Below are 23,077 nucleotides of genomic sequence, written 5' to 3' on the forward strand. Positions count from 1 at the left end.
ATGTAGTCTTAAATAAAAGTCTAAGTCCTGTGTACACATAAAAAGAATGTATGTTCTGTTATTGCTAGGTGAAGTGTTCTATAAATAGTTAGTTCATGTTAGTTAATAGGTGTTTAAGTTTTATATATTCTTACTGATTTTCTGTCTACTTGTTCTCTAACAATTATCAAGAAAGGAATTTTGAATTATCTGGCTATAACTGCTAATTTGCCTGTTCCTCCTCACAGTTCCGTCAATTTTTGCTTTATGTATTGTGACTGTCTGTATTAGGTGCATAAACATTTAGAATTGTTCCATCCTCTTTATAAATTTCTTTTTTATCATTGTGAAATTGCTTTCTCTATCCCTGGTAATATTCTCTGCTCTGCAATTAGATATTAATATAGTCACTCCAGATTTCTTTTAATTAGTCATCATGGGAAATCTTTTCCCATCCTTTTACTTTTAACCTATTTATGCTGTAGGTAGCATATAGTTGGGTGCTTTTATGTCCAGTCTGTTAGTCTCTGCTTTTTAATTGAATTGTTTTGCCCATTAATATTTAATTTGGTTGTTGATGTGTTTGGGATTATATTTAATGTCTTGATATTTTTCTATCACAGTCTGCCTTGCAGTAATAATGTACCACTTCAGTATGTTTCCATTTCTCTCTGTTTGGCTTTTGTGCTATTGTTGCCATATATTTTACTTCTACATATGTTGTAAACCTTACAATTCATTGTCATTAATTTTGCTTTGAACAATTGATTATCTTTAAAGGAGATTTAAGAATGGAGAAGGTCTTTATATTTACCCACATATTTATCTTTCTGGTGCTCTTCATTTCTTTGTGTAGATTTAGATTTTTATCTGGTAACATTTAATTTCTGCTTGAAGGACTATTTTTAAAAATATTTCTTATACTGTGAGTCTGCCAGTGCCAAATACTTTCAGCTTTTGTATGTCTAAAAAAGTCTTGAATTTGCCTTCCTTTTTGAATGATAATTTAACTGGGTAAAGAATTATAGAGTGACAGTTGTTTTCTCCATTTTACTTCTAAAGATATTTCTACATTGTCTTCTGGCTTGCATTGTTTTTTTTCCGAAAAATCCATCATTCTTTTATTTGTATGTAATGTCTTTCATATATAAAGTGCCTTTTTTCCCTCTGGTTGCTTGTGAGATTTTCTCTTTATTTCTGTTTTTCAGTAACTTATTATAATGTACCTTGCTGTGCTTGGGATTTGTTGAGCTTTTTGGATCTGTGCTTTTATGGTTTTATTCAAATTTGAAAAATTTTTTGCTATTTAAAAAAATTTTTTTCTGTCTTCTTTTCATGGGAGTCCAATTCCATGTATATTTGGCTGCTTGGAGTTCTTTTATATTTCACTGATTGGCTGTTGATTTTTTAAAGTTACTCTTTATTTCCAATTTTCATGCTTCTTTGCATGCCTTGTAATCTTTTACTGGCTGCCAAAATTGTTAATTTTACCTTGTTGGATATTGGATATTTTTGGATTTGTTGATGAGCTTTGTTATAGTATGTTTAACTTACTTGGGCACAGTTTGATCCTTCTGGGTCTTGCTTTTAAGTTTATTTAGGCAGGACTTGAGCAGCATTTAGTGTAGGGCTGATTTTGCTTCATTACTGAGACTAAAATCCTTCTGTTTGTTCTGCTAATGTCACATTAATTATGAGGTTTTCCACTGTGAATTGTAGGAATGAGCATTCTTTCTAGTCCTGTGTGAGCTGTGGAGATTGTTCCCAGGAATCCTTTCACATGGTTCCTTAGGAAATTTTCTTACATGTATACCTGATCAGTACTCAGCTGACTCTTTGAGGGGAACCCTCTGCAGATACTTCAAGTTCTCTCCGTGCAACTCTCTCCCTTCTGGTGCTTTGCTCAGTGAACTCTAGCTGCTGTGGACTGCCTGGAGTACCAGCTCCATCTCCTCCACCCAGGGAGACCGCTGGGCCATGCTTGGGCTTCCCCAGCCCTCATCGGGGTCTGTTGACGTTCTCTGGGCAGTAAGGTGGATGATTGTGAGGCTCGCCTTATTTTTTCTCTGTCTCATGGGGATCATTGTTCTTCATTGCCTGACATACAGTGTCTTAAAAAGTGTTGTTTCATATATTTTGTCTGTTTTTTTGGTTGTTTTAGACGGCAAAATAAATCTTGTCCCTATTACTCGATCTTAGCATAATTATTTTCTAATTATTACATATTTAGGTTGTTTCTAAGCTTTTGATATGCACTGTTAAGACTGTAGTGTGCATCTTAATGCATATGCATTTTCCAGTTGAAGGATAAATTGCCAATAATGAGACAATTAGTTGAAGGGTAATTTTTTTATGGTTCTAGATAAAAATTCCAAATGAATGATATCTTTGTAATGCCACTAACAGTGTGAAGGTATCAATTTCGACATAATCTTACCAGTGTTGGGTGCCTTAATTTAAAGTTTATGTACCCATTAGTAATTGTAAAATGATATATCAAGCTTACTTTAGTTTTTTGTATTTTGATTTTTATTTGGGATAAATGTTGCTTCATATAGTTTCATACAACTTTTAACAGAAATTTCTGGTACTTTTACAAACTTAAACTGTGAAACTTTCCTCATAATTCTACTACCCCTGTTTATATCTACTATATTGTTTCTCTAAAGAACAGAGAACAAGTAAAATTAATATTAATTAATGAATTGTTAGAAGTTATAATGAGACTTAAAATCCAGAAGCCATGAAAAATAAGACTGATAAATTTAGCTATGCAAAATAATAAACTTCTGTATAGAGAAAACTATAGCTCAAATTACAAAAAAGGGAAAGTATTTCCAATTTTTATCACAGAAAAGTTAATCTCTCTAATATATAAAGAAATTTTAGAAATTGAGATGAACCAAAAGTCCAACAGAAAAATGGTCAAATGACTAAGTAGAAAAAAAAGAAATAATAGCATTTCCTTAAACATGAAAAGGAGTTCAACTAATAGTTTTATAAAAAAGTTTTATAAAAAAAATAATTTTATGTTACATAAAATTGTAAAAGATATAATTTTTCACCTGCCATGTTGCCAAAAATTTAGAAATTTGGCCCTTTGGACAAGGCTATGGAGAATTCTTACATACTTGCTTGTGGGTGTGCTAAATTGTAACCATCACTATGGAGGACAATTTGACAATACCTGAAAAAAATGATGAATGCATTTACTCTTTGATACAGCAATTCTGATTTTTGGAAATTATTCAGTCAGTAATTATACCTATACTCATATGATATGACATATGTACAAGGTTATTCATTGTAGCATTTCTTTTTATGATAGCAAAAATTCGAAAAATCAAAGTGTTTATTAGTAGAGTGCTGGTTAAATAAACTATAGAGCATTCTCACATTGGTGTTTTGTATAGCTGTACAGAAAACGAGGAGGCCTTCTATGTACAGAGAAGTGATAAAAGTGATGTGCCAAATAGTGTTTATAGTATTCTACCTTTTGTGTAAGAAAAAGTTGGCAGTAAAAACACATTTTGTTCTTGCTTATATTTGCATGAAGAAATACTATAAGACTGCATAAGAAACTAATGAAAGTGGTTATCTTTTTGAAGGCAAAAATGAAATGGACAGGGATGGACTGTGAACAAGACTTATCAATGTCTTCAGTTTATATCAGTTTGATTTCTGAAATGTGAAAATTAATGTAACGCATTTATATAATCCCCTAGTGTATTCTGAGTAGTATGAGTTACCATCTAATTTGATGATCATTAATGTAAAATTTTTCTCTCTAGAGAAGAATACTGCATTGAGGAATGGACTTCTGGTGTTCTTCTTCATAGTCGTTCCCCTTATTGTACTGGGTACCTTTGTCTTCATCAAGAGAGATCAACTATGGAAAAGCCACTTCAAAAGGAAGAGATCACAAACATATGAGTACTTAAATTATTTGACATAGATTTAAAGGAAAAAAATCTAACATAATTATTGGTGGATGGTAGTCATATTATAGAGGCTGGCAATCCTTTAAGAATCGGGTTCTAGGTTATCCTTTTCACATGATTGGCATGGGTTGAAAGGTCGTGGTGACTAAGCCACCTCTTATAATTGGAAGGGTACGATGCTGAAGATGGCCCTTATTTATTTTGTTAACATCTATTTCTGAAAGCGGGGTAAATAGAATTTTGGGCTATGACATCTGATTTGGGCCTTCTAATTAGAGATTAAAGTGTGGGATAAAGATTAAAAAATGTAAATGGAAGTGGAATATTTTCTTCTACATCTTTATTTCAAGTTATCAGTTTTCATAGAGCAAGAGTTTTTCAAGTCTCAGTTTTTAAAAACAGATTTTGTGAATTATAAGCTTTTAAGAAATAGTTTTGATGGAAGAAAGTTAGGGTTGTCATAATTCAGATGTCTGACATTCTTCGTCTTTGTGTTGGACTTTCATATGACTACCTTTCAACTATCATTTCTGATATATTGGCATTAGAATGTAGCATATATTAGCATGGACCTTATAATCAGATCTGAGTTCAAATTCTAGGTTAATCATTTGCTAGAATTATGAACTGAAACTTTAAATAAAGCTCTCTGAACCTTTATTTCCCCTAAAATGGGAATAATAATATTACCTATCTTATAGGGTTGATGTAAGGATTAGATGAGAAAATATTAACAAATAAAGCCTATAGAATTGTGGGCACTTTGTAAGTACTTAGTAACTAGTTATTATTATGATTTCCAAATGTGCATATATAGCCTAGTTTACTCACCTTTGGTTTGTTGCCCCAATTCTCATTTATTACATAATACTTTCCCAGAGTGTCCTGACGTTAGCTTTAATTTTAAATGTGTTCTAAAACAGATTTATCTTCCTATCCTTTGTTTCTCTTACTTCCTATAATACTTCTGACTGCCTGGTCTATGCAGGTAACTCCCCAGTCTGCATCTTTGAAGTTTTAGTTCTGTAACTACAGCTATCTCCCATACCACTCTGTCTACCTTCATTGCTGTCACCTCAGCATGTCTATAACCTATCTTATATCTTTCCAGCCATCCTGTTTGCTACCCTTGGACTTCCTAATTTTTAGAGTGACTACTTCAAATTTTGTTTATGCAGCCTAAGAATCTGCTTTTTATTCTTCTCTGATTTTAGAAAGACTTGAGGAAAAAAGTTAGGGAACACTGACCTAATTGACCAGATTTCATAATTTCTTAGAATATCAGTTTAATTAATTGTAAAATGTGGTAAATAATACTTTTTAATACTGTAAGGATTAAAAATGTGTGAAAGCTGTTAAAAGTAATGTAAAAATTTTAATTATCATTGTGATCACCACCACTGCCGACATCATTATTCTGTATTTGGGAAAATGCAAAGTATGTGTAATATGTCATACAGAAATGTTTTAATCTCAGTTTAGCTTAAAAGTAATCGTATCTTTCAGATCAGATGGCAAAAACCAAGCAAATGTGTCTAGACAGCCAGTGAGTGTTCCTCGACATGTTTCTCCAGTGACTCCTGCTAGACAAGTTGTAAGTTTAAAGCGAAAATTATTTTTCTTTACTATATTAAAGTATTGCATATTAAAAAAATAGTTACATGGATATAGATATAAACATAGTTACTTTCTTAAGAATTCTGGTGTATTCTATGTGGTCCCTAAGTTAGTTAAAGGAATACCAACCGAATCCCTGGCACAGAGGACACAGGAAAAGACATCTAGACATTAAGAATGCCTTGTTTTGAAACCAAGATTGGGAAATAACATGGGACTTATGCTATCACTTGTTTTCTATGTCTTCCATCTTTCTGTTTTCAATACTTGGCTTCCCTAGGACACCAAAGACTTGGTGCTGAGCTCCTGGATAGGTCTAATTGTCTCAGGCGGTATTGGGATAATGATATACTTTTACTGATATGCATATATCCTTAAGCAATATATAATATTATATTTATCTGTTTTAAAACTTTTTAGAATGTTTTATTTGATATTTTTACACATATATCTGCAATCTGCTTTTCACCTTAACGTTACTTTGTGATTGATACCTATTGATACATGTAGCTGTGGTTCATTCATTTCACTGTTGATATTATTATGTTACATAACTATCACACAATTCTAAAATCCATTTTCCTGTTGCCAGATTCCAATTTTTCATTACTATGAACAAGGTTGAGATAAACATTCTACAGAAGTCATCTTGTATATGTCTGTGCTGTCTAGGACTGTGCTAATATAGTAGTTGCTGTCCACATGTGGCTATTTAGATTTCATATTATAGTATATAAAATTAAGAATTCCATTTCTCAGTCACACTAACCACATTCAACAGGTCATGTGTGGCTGCTGGGTACTGTATCAGATAGCATAGGTACAGAACATTTCCATCTTTGGAGAAGATTCTACTGGGGAGCACTGATCGAGGGCATATAGGAATTAAATTGCTGGGCTGAAAGATATGTGAATTCTTACCAGAAATTGCCAAGTTACTTCTTAAAGAGGTTACACCATTGGGTGATTGTATCATCAGTGGTGTGTGAGCATTCCTGTCGATGAACATCTTCGTCAGCACTTGGTATAGTCAGACTTTCAAATTCTTTCCAATTATGTGGAGGTGAATGATTAGATACCCTTTTTTCATGTTTTTATATGTATATAAAAGTATATATACAGAATATCTCTATTTCCTCCTCTTTTCCATTCTAAAAAGGAAACAAAATTTGTTATTCTTTTCCTCTTAACCATATATCTTGGAGATTTTTTCATATTTCTGTGTATATAAGATGGTCACACAGTTCCTATGCATGTTAGTGAGGAATTATCTAATACTCTTCTTCACCTTTGGTATATTTTTTTCCTTATTTTATTGTGGCAAAATATGTATAAAATTTACCATTTTAATCAATTTTTTAAAGATTTTTTTTGTTGTGGTAAAAAATAATAACATTATACCATCCTAACCATTTTTATGTATATGGTACAATGGCGTTAACTATATTCACATTATTGCACAACAGATCTCTAGATCTACAACATTGAAACTCTATACCCACTAATTTCCTCTTCTCCCTACTACCATCCCTTGGCAACCACCTTTCTATTTTTTGTTTCTATGATTTTTGATTAGATACTTCACGTGAGTGGAATCATACAGTATTTGTCCTTTTGTGACTGGCTTATTTTGCTTAGCATAAGGTATTTGAGATTCAACTATGTTGTCACATGTAATCGGATTCCCTTCTTTTTTATGGCTGCATAATATTCCATTGTGTGTGTCCGTATATATACACATGCCATATATTCTTTATTCATTCATCTGTCAATGAACATTCAGGTTGTGTCCATGGAACTCTTGGCTATTGTGAATAATGCTTTTGTGAACATGAGTGTGCAAATATGGGTTCAAGATCCTACTCTCAGTTCTTTTGGATATGTACCTAGAAGTGGGGTTGCAGAATAATATGGTAGTTGTATTTTTAACTTTTTGAAGAACTTCCATACTATTTTAAATAATGGCTGCACAATTTTACATTCCTACTAACAGTGCACATGGGTTCCAGTTTCTCTACATCTTCTCCAACTCTTGCTATTTTTTTGTTCTTTTAATAGTGGCCATCCTGATGGATGTGGGATGATAGTTCATTGTAGTTTTAATTTGCATTTCTCTATGGATAGGTGATGTTGGCCATTTTTCATATACCTTTTGGCCATGTGTAAGTCTTTTGAGAAATGTCTATTCAGATCCTTTCCTCATTTTTTAATCGAGTTATTTGTTTTTTTGCTATTGAGTTGTTTGTGTTCCTTATATGAGGGATCTTCAGACAGTTCATAGAAAATGCATACTATGTAAAAACTATGTATTGATTGCAAATTTTTTTGCACCGAAATAAAGTAGTACTAAATTGTTATAACATGTCCAAACAAAATCTAGTTTGAGACACTAAGAAGGATAAGACATCAGTTTGAAAAGAACCCTTATCAGAGCAACATGAATTCTGCTAAAATTGAAGCAAGAACAAACGTCAAATTTATGGTGAAGCTTGGGTGGGAGAGTAGTGAAATCATGGATGCTTTCTTCTTTACAAAAAACTTATGGGGATAGTACTCGCTGCCTGCCCCTCACTTCCCAATCACCAGTTTAACAAATGGATAACTCTATTTAAGGAGGGGTGAGACTGATGAAGATGAAGCCTGCAGTGGCATACGATCCACATCAATTTGCAAAGAAAAAATTAATTTTGTTTGTACCCTAATTGGAGAGTACCAACAATTAACAGCAGAAATGATAGCTGACACCATAGACATCTCAATTGGTTCAGCTTTTGAAGTTCTGACTGAAAAATTACAGTTCAGCAAAATTTCCATTTGATGGGTGCCAGAACTGATGCACCCACTTCAGCTGCAGACAAGAGCAGAGTTTTCAGTGGAAATTTTAAACAAGTGGGATCAAGATCCTGAAGCATTTCTGCAAAGAATTGTAATAGGAGCTGAAGCATGGCTTTACTAATATGATCCTGAAGACGAAGCATAATCAATGCCATGGCTACCAAGAGGTGGAAGTGGTCCAGTCAAAGCAGAAGTGGACTGGGCAAGAGTCAAGGTCATGGCAACAGTTTTTGGATGCTGAAGGCATTTTGCTTGCAGAGTTCCTGGAGGGCCAAAGAACGATAACATCTGCTTATGAGGAGAGTGTTTGGAGAAAGTTAGCCAAAGTTTAGCAGAAAAATGCCTGGGAGAGCTTCACTGGCTTCCTTCTTCACCATGACAATGCTCCTGCTCATTCCTCTAATCAAACAAAGGCAGTTTTATGAGTTTTGATGGAAAATCATTAGGCATCCACCTTACAGTCCTGATTTGGCTCCTAACTTCTTTTTGTTCCCTAATGTTAAAAAATCTTTAAAGGGCACCCATTTTTCTTCAGTTAATAATTCTTCAGTAAAAAAGATTGAATTGACATGGACCATTCATATGGTCCCGGGATGCTCTGTTCTTTAGAGATGGACTAAATGGCTGGTATCATCATTTATAAAAGTGTCTTGAACTTGATGGCACTTATGTTGACAAATAAATTTCTGTTTATTATTTTTGTCTTTTAATTCCAATTTCCTATGAACTTTTTGAAGTCCCCTCATATATTTTGGATATTAGCTCCTTACTGGATATATGGTATACAAATATATTCTGCCATTCCATAGATTGACTCTTCACTCTGCCAATTGTTCCCTTTGATGTGCAGAAGCTTTTAGTTTGGTGCTGTCTTATTTGTCTATTTTTTGCTTTTGTTGCCTGTGATGTTTTTGAGGTCATATCCAAAAAATCTTTTCCAAGACTAATGTCAAGAAGCTTTTTTCCTATGTTTTTTTCTAGTATTTTTTTTTAGTTTGTATTAGTCTACTTATGTTGCTTTTAACAAAATACCTGAGACTGGGTGATTTATAAAGAAAACAAAATTTATTGCTTACAGTTTCTGAGGTTGGGAAGTCCAAAGTCCATCTGGTGGTGGCGAAAGTGACCCAGCGGTCTCACGTTGCAAGATGGTGGAAGCAGAGAGAGCAGAGAGAGACAGACAGACTCTCCTCTTCTTTTAAAGCCCTCAGAACCACGCCCCTGACAACCATTTTTAATCCATTCCCTAAGGCATGATCCTACAATCTAATCACCTCTTCAAGGCTCCACCTTTCAATTACCATAATAGGATTTACCACCCTCTTAACAGTCACAGTAGAGACCAAGTTTGTAATACATAAAACTTGGGGACACAATTCAAGCTTCAATGAGTTTGGGTGGGGGGACATAATTCAATCCACTACACAGTTTCAGGTCTTACATTTCAGTCTTTAATACAGTTTGAGTTGATTATTGTATATGATGTGAGATAAGGGTTCAATTTTATTCTTCTGCATGTGGATATGCAGTTTCCCCAACACTGTTTATTACAGAGAAACTGTCCTTTCTTCATTGTGTGTTTATTAGTCAGGGTTCTCTATAGAGACAGAAGCAATAGGATATGTTTATAAATACATGAGAGGGGATTTATTAGGGGTGTTGGATCACGTGATTGTGAAGAAGAGTCCCGTGATAGGCCATCCGCAAACTGGATGCTGGTAGCATGGCTCAGTCCAGGTCTGAAGGTCTCAGAACTAGAGAAGTTGGTGTGAGTCTTGGAACCCAGAAGCAGGAGTCTCAAGCTGTGATGTCCAAAAAAAGGAGAGCAGTGTGTATCCCAGCTCCAGTGGATAAAGAGAGTGTTTCACCTTTTTTCTCTGTTTTTATTCTTTTTGGGCCCCCAGTGGATTGGATTGTTTCTGCCCATATTGAGGGTGGATCTTTGCCACCCAATCCACTTAGGCTTTCATGCTAATCTCTCTGGAAATACCCTTATGGACACACCTAAAAAGTTAGCTTTACCAGATTTCTCGGTATTCCTTAACCTAATCAAGTTAACACCTAGAATTAACCATCACAGTGGGTTCTTGGCACTTTTGTCAAAGCTCAGCTGACCATGAATGTGTGGGTTTTGGGCTCTCTGTCTTGTTCCATTAGTTTATATGTCTGTATTTATGCCAGCAGCATGCTATTTTAATTAGTGTACATTTGTAGTATATTTTTAAATCTGGTGGTGTGATGCCTCTAGCTCTGTTCTTGCTCAAAATCGCTTGTGCTATTCGAGGTCTTTGGTGATCCCATACAAATTGTAGGGTTGTTTTTTTCAATTTCTCTGAAAAATGTCGTTAGAATTTTGATTCAATTGCATTGAATCTGTAGATCACTTTGGGTAGTATCGACATTTTAACAATATTGTTTTGGAATTCATGAACATAAGATTTCTTTCCATTTATTTGTGTCTTTAATTTATTTTGTCCATATTTTATAGTTGTAAGTTTACAGATCTTTCTGTCCTTCTTTAAATTTATTTCTAAGACTTCATCAAGATGGTGGAATAGATGTTCCCCAGCATCACTCTCCCCCATAGTCAATCAATTTATAACTATTAAAAAACAAAGACTGCCAACCTGGGACTGCTGGAGCTTGGGGGAAGAGGAGGAGAGACCCGTGGAGTTTGTGAAGGTGGGAGAAGCCACAGCAAGAGAAAGAAGGGACCACTTCAACGTTTTGAGCCTCAGCCACTTCAGGGCTGGCCTTGTGAGGGGCAGAAAGAAGCTGTGGCACATGGAGCAAGAGCCAGCAAAAGCCACAGCTGAGCCCTTTGCGTGAAGTTGCTTGAAGTCTTCAGGAGAGAAGAGGGCCATTGAGAGGCCAGTGAGAGGCTGATGAGTCATTGCAAGGAACCTGTACATGGCCCCCCACATGGGAAAGGGTTGGGGAGGATGCTGGACCACCATGGAACATTGGGGCACAGTGTGGGTAGCAGATCTGCCTTCCAATTGCCACAGGCTCCCTTAGTGGAGATTGATCAGGATAATAGAACTGTGGGGACACAGTTGGCTGGAATGACTTGGTCCTGGGCCAGAATTTCCACACAGCCCAGGTTTATCTGACCTCACAAGACCTGGAAGTGATTAAAAGACCAACAATTAAAATCTGATCCTCACAAAAAGCCTTCCCCAGAGAATCACCAGTAAAGCAGCCCAAGCACAGAACTCAAGTGCTGGTCCCCACAGGAAGTTCCTCCAATTGTGGAGTTAACTAAAGGACAACAAATTAGTTCTAGTGCAGAATTTAAGTGGTGATGGTAGCTAATAATTCACCATGGAACTGAAAAACAAACAAACAAAAAACAACCCAAAAAACCCACAGACCAGAGACAGAGATCTGATATTAACCAGTAAAGGTCTAAAACAACCAAAGAACACCTATAAAACCTAGAAGAGGTCGCAGTCTCCTCAAATGCTCAGGCATCAACATACAGACCCAAAGATCAAGGAAGAACAGAGATAATGACACCATCAGAGGAAGCAAAGCAGCGGACCCAGAAGAACAGCAGATTTATGAAACATGTGACAAAGAATTCAGAATAGCTCTCTTAAGGATGTCCAGGGAGATACAAGAAAATACAGATAGAAAATTAAATGATATCTGGAAAACAGTCCAGGAGCAGAGTGAGAAACTTGACAAAGGAATTAAATAAATTAAAAAAAAAAAAAGAAATTCTGGAAATAAAGGATACATTATCTGTACTGAAAAACTTGATAAAAAGCTCCTACAGCAGGCTTAATCAAACTGAGGAAATAATCAGTGAGCTCAAAGATAAGTACATGAAATTATCCAATCAAAGGAGCAAAAGAAAAAAGAAAAAGGAAAAATGTACCAGATACAGCAAATATGAGACTCCCTCAAGCAAAATAACCTCCACATAATTGGCATAACTGAAGGAGAGGAATAAAAAAGAGATGTAGAAAGCATATTCAAGAAAATAATGGCTGAAAATTTCCAAAGTATGTAGAACAATAACATAGTTAGTATGAAGACTTAATGACAAACTGACCAAGACAATAACATATACAACAATATATGTAAGAGGTGGGCAATATTAAAAGATGTAACTTGAAGCAACAAAATGTCAAAAACTGGGAGGGGAATGAAGCATAGAGTTGTTTTTGATTTTTTTCTTTTTTCTTAGATATGAAAATTAAGTTGTTAGTCTAAAATAATCTGTTATAACTATAACATATTTATTGTAAGCCTCATGGTAACCATAAAACAAAAACTTATAGCAGACCTACTAAAAATTAATAGAGAGAAATCCAGATACACTGCTGGAGAAAACCACTCAACCACAAAAGAAGGCAGTAAGATTGTAAAGAAAGGGAAAAAAGGGTAAAAAAAAAATCCCCCAAACAAACAGAAAAAAGTAAGAAAATGTTAGTAACAAGTCCCTATATATCAGTAATTACTGTAAGCATATTAAATGCCCCCAATTAAAAGACACAGAGTCCCTCAATGTATTATAGAACAAGAACCAACAATATGCTGCCTATGAGAATTGCACTTCACCTACCAAGACACACAACAATTGAAAGTGAAAGGATGGAGAAAGATATTTCATGTAAATGGAAACCAAAAAAGAGCAGGAGTAGATATACTTATATTAGATAATATAGACTTTAAGTAGGGAAAGTAAAAAAAAAAAATAAGGAAACTTATTATATAATGATAAAGGTATCTATTCAACAAAAGGATATAACAATTCTAAATGTATATGCACACAACTCCAGAGCATGCAGTTATATAAAGCAATTACTATTAGACCTAAAGGGAAAAATAGTCTCCAACACAATAATAGTTGGGGACTTTAACACCACACTTTCGACAAAGGACAGATCATCCAGACAGAAAATTAACAATGAAACATCAGAATTAATCTCTACTATAGGCCTATTGGACCTAACAGACATATATAGAATATTTCATCTAATACATTCTTGTAGAATACATATTCTTCTCAGCAGTATATGGAACATTCTCTAGACCATATGTTAGATCACAAAACAAATTTCAACAAGTTAAAAAAAATTAGAGCATATCAACTACCTTGTCCAACCCAAATGGGTTAAAACTAGAAATCAAGAACAAAAGGGACACTAGAAACCATACTTTACATGCCTATTAAACATGCTCCTAAACAAAAAATGGGTCAAAGAAGAAATAAAAAGGGAAATTAGAAAACTCCTGGTGACAAATGAAAATGAAAACACAACATAACAGAACCTATGGGATAGAGCAGAAGCAGTTCTAAGAAGGAAGTTTATAGCAATAAATGCCTACATCAAAAAAGAAGAAAGACTTCAAATAAACAATGTCGCATTACACCTCAAGTAACTAGAAAACAAGAACAAACCAAACCCCAAATCAGTAGAAGGAGAGAAGTAACAAAGATCAGAGCAGAAATAAATGAATTAGAGATTTTAAAAAATACAAAAGATCAATAAAATAAAGAGTTGATTTTTTCAAAATTATTAACAAAATTGATAATATTTTAGCTAGACTAACAAAGGAAAAAACAGAGAAGACTCAAATAAAACCAGAAATGAAAAAGGAGACAATACATTGTATACCACAGAAATACAAAGGATTTTAAGATACTACTACAAACAAATAGTGTGAACAAACTGGAAATCCTGGAAGAAATGGTTAAATTTCTTAACATATATGACCCACCAAGGTTGAATCATGAAGAACTAGAAAACCTAAACAGACCAATAATGACTAATGAATGGGATTAATAACATGTCTCCCAACAAAGAAAACCTCAGGACCAGATTGCTTTACTGCCAAATTCTACCAAACATTTAAAGAACTAATACCAATTCTTCTCAAATTTTTGCAGAGAATTGAAGAGGAGGGGATACTTCCAAACTCATTCTGTGAGGCCAACATTAACCCCATACCAAAACTGGAAAAAGACACAACAAAAAGAGAAAATTACAGACCAATATCTCTAATGAACATAGATGTGGAGATCCTCAATAAAATACTAGCAAACACAATCCAGCAACACATTAAAAAGACCATTTACTGTGATCAAGTGGGATTCATCTCAGGAATGCAAGGATGGTTCCACATAACACAAATCAATAAATGTGATACATCATATCAACAGAATGACACTAAGGCACCATATGATCATTTCAATAGATGCAGAAGAATCATTTGATAAAATCCAAGACCACTTCATGATAAAAACACTCAACAAACTAGATATAGAAGGAATGTACCTCAAATAATAAGGGCCATATATGACAAACCCACAGCTAATATCATACTGAATGGACAAAAATTGGAGGCTTTTCCTTTAAGATCTGGAGTAAGACAAGGATGCCCATATTCCCCACTCTTATTCAGCATAGTACTGGAAGTTCTAGCCAGCACAGTAAGGCAAGTGGAAGCAATAAAGGGCATCCAAATCAGTAAGGAGGAAGTCAAACTATCCCTATTTGCAGGTGACATGATCATATACATAGAAAAGCATAGATTCCACCAGAAAATTACTAGAACTAATAAATATATACAGTAGAATGGCAGGATACAAAATCAACACACAAAAATCCACAGCCTTCCAATATTTCAGTAATGAAAAGGCCAAAGAAGAAGTCAAGAAAGTAATCCCATTCACAATAGCTACCCCAAAAATGAAATACCTAGGAGTAAATTTAACCAAGGAGATGAAAGACCTCTATAATGTAAACTATAAAACATCAGTGAAAAAAAATTGAAGAGGATACAAGTAAATGGAAAGCTATCCCATGGTCGTGGTGTGAAAGAATTAACATCAAAATATTCATATTATCCAAAGCAATCTGCACATTCAACACAATCCATATCAAAATACCAATGCCATTTTTTACAGAAATAGAAAAGTCGATCTTAAAATTTGTATGGAGCCCCAAAAGACTCTGTAGCTAAAGCAATTTTGAAAAAAAAGAACAAAATTGGAGGCATCACACTTCCTAATGTCAAAATATAACATAAAGCTGTAATAAGTAAAACAGCATGGTACTGGCACAAAAATAGACAAGTGGAACAGAATAGAGAGCCCAGAAATAAACCCATGCACTTCTAGCCAAGTGATTTTAACAAAGGTGGCAAGAATATACAGTTTTTTGGAAGACTTTAAGAAGGATTGGTATGAGCTCTTCTTTATATGTTTGGTAGAATTCAGCCATGAAGTCATTACGTCCTGGTCTTTTCTATGATGGGAGGTTTTTTTTTTGTTATTGCTTTAATCTTTTTATGTGTTATCAGTCTGTTCAAATTTTCTATTTCTTCCTATTTCAGTCTCAGTAAGTTGAATGTGTCTAGGAATTCATCTATTTCTTCTAGTTTATTCGGTTTTTTCACATATAACTTTAATTTTGATTACAGGCCTTTGTAGGGCCTTTATTTATTTTTTATTTTAATATTCATATATTTTTGTGGGGTACATTGTGTTATCTCAATGCGTGCATATACTGCACAATGATTCACTTAGGGTAGATAGCATAGTTTTGTATCTGTTAGTCTACTACAACCTCCCCCCTTCCTTGTCCTTCCCTTCCAGGCCTGTGCTAACCATTATTGTACTCTCTACTTCTATGAGAACTTTTTTTTTTTTTTTAAGATTCCACATATGAGTGAAGTCATGTGATATTTGTCTCTCTGTTCCTGGGTCCATAATAGTCTGCAGTTCCACCCATGTTACCACAAATAACAGAATTTCATTTTTTTAAATAGCCTAATAATATTCCATTGTGTATACATACTATATTTGTTTGATCCAGTCATTTATTTATGGGCATTTAAGTTGATTCCATCTCTTGCCTATTGTGAATAATGATGCAATGAACATGGATGTGCAGGTGTATCTTCAATATATTGATAATATATAGATTTCTTTTCTTTTGGGTATATACCCAGTAGTGGGATTGCTGAGTCCATGCTCTGAGGAACCTCCATACTGTTTTCTATGATGACTGTACCAATTTCATTCCCACCAACATATTAGGAGTGTTCCTCTTTCTCTGCATTGCTAGTATTTATTATTTTCTGTCCTTTTGATAATGGCCATTTTAACTGGACTGAGGTGATATAGCAGTGTGATTTTAATTTGCATTTCCTTGATGATTACTGGTGTTGAGCATTTTTCATGTGCTTGTTGGCCATTTGTATGTCTTCTTTGTGAAAGCATATAATTTTTGTAGTAGTGTCTTATGATACCTTGTATTTTTATGTTATCAGTTGTAATGTCTCCTCTTTCATTTTTTGAGTTTGTCTTCTCTTTTTCTTAGTTTAGCTAATGGTATGTTAATCTTTTTATCTTCGAAACAACCAGCTTTTAGTTTCATTTATCTTTCTTACTTTTTGTTTTAATTATTTCATTTATTTCTCCTCTGATCTTTATTTCCTTCCTTCTACTAACTTTCTACTGACCTGTGGCTTCATTTTGTTCTTTTTCTAGGCCTTGAAGTATATAACATTAGATTATTTATTTGATATTGTTCTTTTTTAATGTGGATGTTTATTGGTATGAATTTGGTATAAACTTCCTTTTTAGATTGCTTTTACTGGATCTCATAAATTTTTTTATGTTTTGTTTACATTTTTATTTGTCTCAGGATATTTTAAAATATCCCCTTTGATTTGTCTTGACCAAGTTGTCATTCAGGAGCATGTTGTTTAATTTCCATGTATTTGTGAATTTTGTAAAATTTCTCTTGTTATTTATGTCTAGTCATACTATTGTGTTTGTAAAGATACTTGATATATTTTCAGTCTTCTCAAATTTGTTAAGACTGGATAATGTTCTGTGAGCACTTGAGAATATGTATTTTTCATCTGTTGGATGGAATATACTGCATATGTCTGTTAGGTTTATTTGGTCTAAAGTGTAGTTCAAGTTCAGTGTTTCCTTATTGATTTTCTGTGTGGGTGATCCATCTATTGTTGAAAGTGGCGTATTGAATTCCACAGTAGTTACTTGGTGTTACTGTCTATCTGTCCCTCCAGATCAATTAATATTTGCTTTATATATATTGGTGGTGTGATGTTGGCTACATATATATTTACAATTGTTATATTCTTTAGGTGAATTGACTCTTTTATCATTATGTATTGACCTTTGGGGCTTTTTTATTTTTTTACTGTTTTTGATTTTTATGTCTATTTTGTGTGATGTAAATATTGCTACCTTTGCTCTGTGGTTTTCCATTTGCATGGAATGTCTATTTATATTTCAAGTAATTACTGATGGAGAAGTACTTACTATTGCTATTTTGCTAATTGTTTTTGTATGTCTTGTAGCTTTTCTTTCTTTCTTTCTTGTTTTTTTTGGGGACGGCTGGCCTATATGGGGATCCAGTACTTGACCTTGGTGTTACAACACCATTCTGTAACCAACTGAGCTAATTGGCTAGCCCCTTGTAGCTTTTTTGACCCTCTTTTCTTCCCTTGCTACCTTCTTTTGTGTTTTTTTGATTTTTTGTGGTGATATATTATTATTCTCATTTTCCTTTTTGCATATTTTAGTTTCTTTGTGGTTATACTTGCAATTACATAAAATATCTTAAAGTTATTACTATCTATTTAAAAATTCCAACAAGATTTAAAAATGATCTGCACACCCACATTATAGTACTACAGGATTCTGTATTTGCCTGTACATTTATCTTTATAATTGAGTTTTATATTTTCATATGGTTTTGTGTTGGTATTTATTATCCTTTCTCTTCACCTTTTGCTTCTCTGCCTCAGTAATTTTGCATATCCTCTTTTTGAGTCCACTGATACTTTTTTCTGCCTAATCAAGTCTGCTATTGAATCCCTGTAGTGAATATTACAATTTAATATTTTATTTTTAACTCCAGAATTGCTGTTTGCTTATTCTTTGTAATACTATTTGTTGATATTTTCATTTTGTTCATACATCATTTTGCTGAATTCATTTAGTTGTCTCTCTGTCCTTTCTTTTAATTCTTTGAGCATCCTTGTGATGGTAATTTTGAATTCTTTGGCAATTTATATTTATATGTTTTTAGGGTTGGTTTCGGGAGATTTAATTTGTTACTTTAAATGGGCCATGTTTCCCTGTTTCTTTGTATTTTTTTGTCTTCTATTTTTTTTGGTTGGGATTTTGGCACTTGAAGAATGATCCGCCTCTCCCAGACTTTGTGTTCTAATTTTGTGCAAGGTGGATTTTCTCCACTCAGGCGGGATAAAGATTCTGGAGGTCTCTCAAATATTTTCTGTGGATGTGTTGTCTCTGAGCTCTTTTGTGTAATCTTCTACTGATGGAGGTTTGCCAGTTTCTACCCAGGAGTTCCCCCAGGTGTCTGTGATACTGTGGCCTCTCTGGCATTTTGGCCATTTTTAAGAATACAACTCATTTGCATTAATTAGATTTAGAATGTTGTGCTCCATCACCACTATCTTTTTCCAATACTTTTTTCATTACCCCAAACAGAAACTCTGTACTCATGAAAGCTATAACTCCCCTTTTCCATTAACCACAGCCTCTGACAACCACCATTCTACTTTCTGTCTCTATGAATTTGCCTATTCTAGTTACCTCATATAAGTGGAATCATGCAATATTTGTCCTTTTGTGCCTGGCTTATTGCATTTAGCATAATGTCTTTAAGGTTTATCCATGTTTCAGCATGTGAGAACTTTATTACTTTTTATGGCTGAATAATATTCCATCTGTTTTAGTCTGTTTGGCCTTCTATAAAAAATACATTAGATTGGGTAATTTATAAACAATGGGAATTTATTATAGTTCTGGGGGCTGGAAAGTTCAAGATGAAGGCACAGGGAGATTTATTTTCTGGTATGGCCTCACTGTCTGCTTCAAGGATGGTGCCTTCTTGCGGTGTCCTCACGTGGCAGAAGGGGCAAAGTCTACTTCAAGTGTCTTTTATAAGGGTGCTAACTCCATTCATGAGGGCAGAGTTCTTATGACCTAATCACCCCTAAGGACCCAACCTCTTAATAACATAAGAATTTTGGGGGGACACCAACGTTCAGATCACAGCACCATTGCATGTATATACCACATTTTGTTTATCCATTCATCTGTTGATGGACACTTGGGTTGTTTCTCTCTTTTTGCTATTGTGAATTATGCTGCCATGAACACGTACTTGTTTGAGTTCCTGTTTTCAGTCCTTCTGGCTATTTACATAAAGGTGGAATTGCTATGTCACATAACGATTTTATACTTAACTTTTTGAGGAACTGCCAAATGGTTTTTCACAGTGGTTGCACCATATTACATTCCTACTAGCAATGTATGAAAATTGCAGTTTCTCTACATCTTCACCAACTGCTTTTTGTTTTTGTAAGTATTTTATTATAGACAACTTAGTGGATATTAAGTGGTACCTCATTGTGGTTTTGATCTGAATTTCCTTAATGACTTATGATGTTGAGCCTCTTTTCATTTGCTTATTGGCCATTTATATATATTCTCTGGGGAAATGTCTACTGAAGTCTTTAGCTCACTTTTTAAAAGGTGCATTCATCGTTATTGAGTTGTAGAATTTCTTTATGTTATAGATATTGACCTCTTATTAGATATATGATTTGCAAATATTTTCTCCCATTATGTAGATTGTATTTTCACTTTCTCAATAATGTTCTTTGATGCACTAAAGATTTTAATTTCAATGAAGTCCAGTTTACTTATTTTTTTTCCTTTTTTTCTATGTGCTTTTGGTATCATATCTTAAGAATAGATTGCCATCTCAGTACCATTTCTTGAAGAGACTATTCTGTCTCCATTGAATGGACTTGGCACCTTTGTGTAAAATCAGTTGTCAATAGATGTATAAGTTTATTCTCAGACTCTCTGTTCTATTCCATTGGTCTTAATGTTCATCATGTCAGTTCTATGCTATTTTGATTCCTGTAGCATTTTAGTAAATTTTGAAATTGCAAATTGTGAATGCTCCAACTTTGTTCTTTTTTTTTCAAGATTGTTTTGGTTATTCTTGCCCTCTTACAAGTCAATATGAATTTGAGGATCTGATTTTCAATTTCTACAAAAATAAGGCTGCTGGAATTTTGAGAGAGATTTTGAATCCGTAGATCACTTTGGGATGTATTGATATCTCAACAGTAGTGACTTACTATCCATGAATGTTAGTTTCTTTCCACTTACTTATGTGTACTTTGACTTCTGTTGAGAATGTTTTGTAATTTTCAGTGTACCAGTCTTTCATCTCCTTGGTTAATTTTATTTCTAAGTATTTTATTCTTTTGGATGTTATTGTAAATGGAATTACTTTTTAAATTTTCTTTTTGGATTGTTTATTGCTGGTGTATAAAAATGCAACTGTTTTTTGCATGTTCATCTTGTACCCTGGAACTCTGCTGAATTCATTGATAAGCTCTAGTGAGTAACTTGTGTATTCTTTGGGATATTCTCTTTCTGTATGATCATATCATCTATTAATAGAGGTACTTTTATTTCTTTCTTTCCAGTTTGGGTGCTTTTTGTTTCTTTTTCTTGTTTAATTGCTCTGGCTAAATCTTTTGTTACTATGTTACATAGCAGTGGTAAAAGCAGCCATTCTTGCCTTAGTCCTGATTTTAGGGGAAAAACTTTCAGTTTCAATTAAAGCATGTTTTAAATTTTCTCTATGTTCTTCCAGATGACATCTTTCATGTTGTTGATTAAAAGTCCTTAAGGTAGTCCCTGATAGATGTTTTTAGGTTTTAAGCTTTTGGTCGTCAGAGTGTTTATGTATTAGCTCAGGAAAGACAGTTTCTCCTTTCAAATCCATTTTTTCCTGATATTAATACAGCAATATTAGCTTTTCTGTTATGGGTGATATTTACCTCATATCTTTTTTATATGCAAACTTTCTTTGTCCTTATATCTGCTCTTGTAAATAGAAAATTCTAGATTTTTATTTTTTTAAATATTTGTCTTTTAACTGGAGACTTTAATTCATTTACATTGATTATAATTATTAACATAGTTTTTCTATCATATTATTTTGTGATTTCATTATTTCATGCTTTTCTTGTTACTTTTCCACACTGAATTCCTCTTGTATTCTTTTGGATTGATTTAGTTCCCCTCCTGTGGCACTTTATTTTCCTCCTGTGCTAGTATTTAGATGCATTGTTAGATAAATTAGAAAACTAGATAAAAATCTCTTTTTTGGAGATTTTTCTACAATTTTTAACATGCATATTTAATGTAATGCCTAAAATTAATATGTTTACCCTTCTTCTAAACAACATATGGACCTTAAAATGGTTTAATTCTGATCACCTTCTACTCATTATATGCTGTTTTTGTATGATATTTCAATTCTTTCTTTAAAATTCTATTATATAGATATTATTATTGTATTATGGAATGTTTGCTTAGATTTGTGAGGCCATGCATGTAATTATTAAGAGCATGGACTTTGAGCCAAACTGCCCAGTTTGAATCAGGCTGTCTGTGTTATCTGAAAGCACATACCATAGCCTACCATGATGGGAAGATGTTCACAGGACAAATGCTGCTCTGCACTCTGGACTCTTCCATATTTTCTTATTGTTTTTGACCTTTAAAATATTTCTTATTTCTCATTAACTCAGCCAAGCATTTAAAAATGCCTTTTTAATACTTTAACCATTTTAGGTGCTGTATATTGGGAAGTTTCTCTGGTCATTTAGTTCACTGTTTGCAAATAATGAGCATCTATCCCATTCTTTTTACAACCGCATACTATTTCTTTTTATGGATTTACCATAAATTTAAAAAGTTTGCTTCAAATCTTGTTACTACAAAAAAACATGGCATCAAGCATCCTTGTACATAGGTCTTTGCATACTTGTAAAAGTGTGTCATTATGTTAAGTGAAATAAGTCAAACACAGAAAGATAAATACCACATGTTCTCACTCATATGTGGGATATTGAAAAAAATAAGTTGAACTTTTAGAAGTTGAGAGTAGAATTGTGGTTACTAGAGGTGGGAAAGGAAAGGGGAAAGGAGGGATGGGGAAAGGTTGGCTAATGGACATAAAATTACAGCTAGATAGGAAAAATAAGTTTTAGGGGTTTACAGTAGTGCTAGGAGTTTATAACTAACAATAATTTATTGTATGTTCTCAAATAGCTAGAAGAGACACTCTTAAATATTCTCGTCACAAAGCAAATGATACATTTTTGGGATGATGAATTTGTTACCTACCCTGATTTGATCATTACACATTACATACATTTATTAAAATATAACTCTGTATCCCATAAATATATAAACAATACATTTTAATTAAAAAATAAATTATAAGAAAGTATATGTCACATAAATTCCCCAAAATGGAATTAAACATTTTTTTATTAATATTATTTTTAATTGACAAATCGTAATTGTATACGTTTATGGGGTACAATGTGATGTTTTGATCTATGGTGTAATTAGATTGCAAGCTAATTAACATATTCATCACCTCACCCAATTATCATTCCAAAAAGTGGAATTTATACCTTAAAAGTGGTGCTCCCAAGGCTTGGTGGAAAGGGATGGAGACATTTTTCTTGCATCTCTTCTCCATTTTCACAGAACATGCAAATCATTCTGTGAAGAATACAGTAGGTGATAGACCACCTGTTTCCTGGCAGAACCCGGAGTGCTCAAGGTCTTCTCCAACACT

The 23,077-nt window shown here is 33.8% G+C and overlaps 1 protein-coding gene across 1 annotated transcript in view; it reads left to right on the top strand.

Annotated features, from left to right (window-relative positions):
- ADAM9 (ADAM metallopeptidase domain 9) overlaps positions 1-23,077 on the top strand; it is a 121,068-nt gene that overhangs the window by 94,290 nt on the left and 3,701 nt on the right. The window contains exons 19-20 of the mRNA XM_063077413.1: positions 3,771-3,912; positions 5,427-5,514. Of these exons, the coding sequence (XP_062933483.1) occupies positions 3,771-3,912; positions 5,427-5,514 (230 nt within the window). The remainder of the gene's footprint in view (positions 1-3,770; positions 3,913-5,426; positions 5,515-23,077) is intronic.

This window comes from Cynocephalus volans, chromosome 13 (genome assembly GCF_027409185.1).
Source record: "Cynocephalus volans isolate mCynVol1 chromosome 13, mCynVol1.pri, whole genome shotgun sequence".
Lineage (NCBI taxonomy): Eukaryota > Metazoa > Chordata > Mammalia > Dermoptera > Cynocephalidae > Cynocephalus > Cynocephalus volans.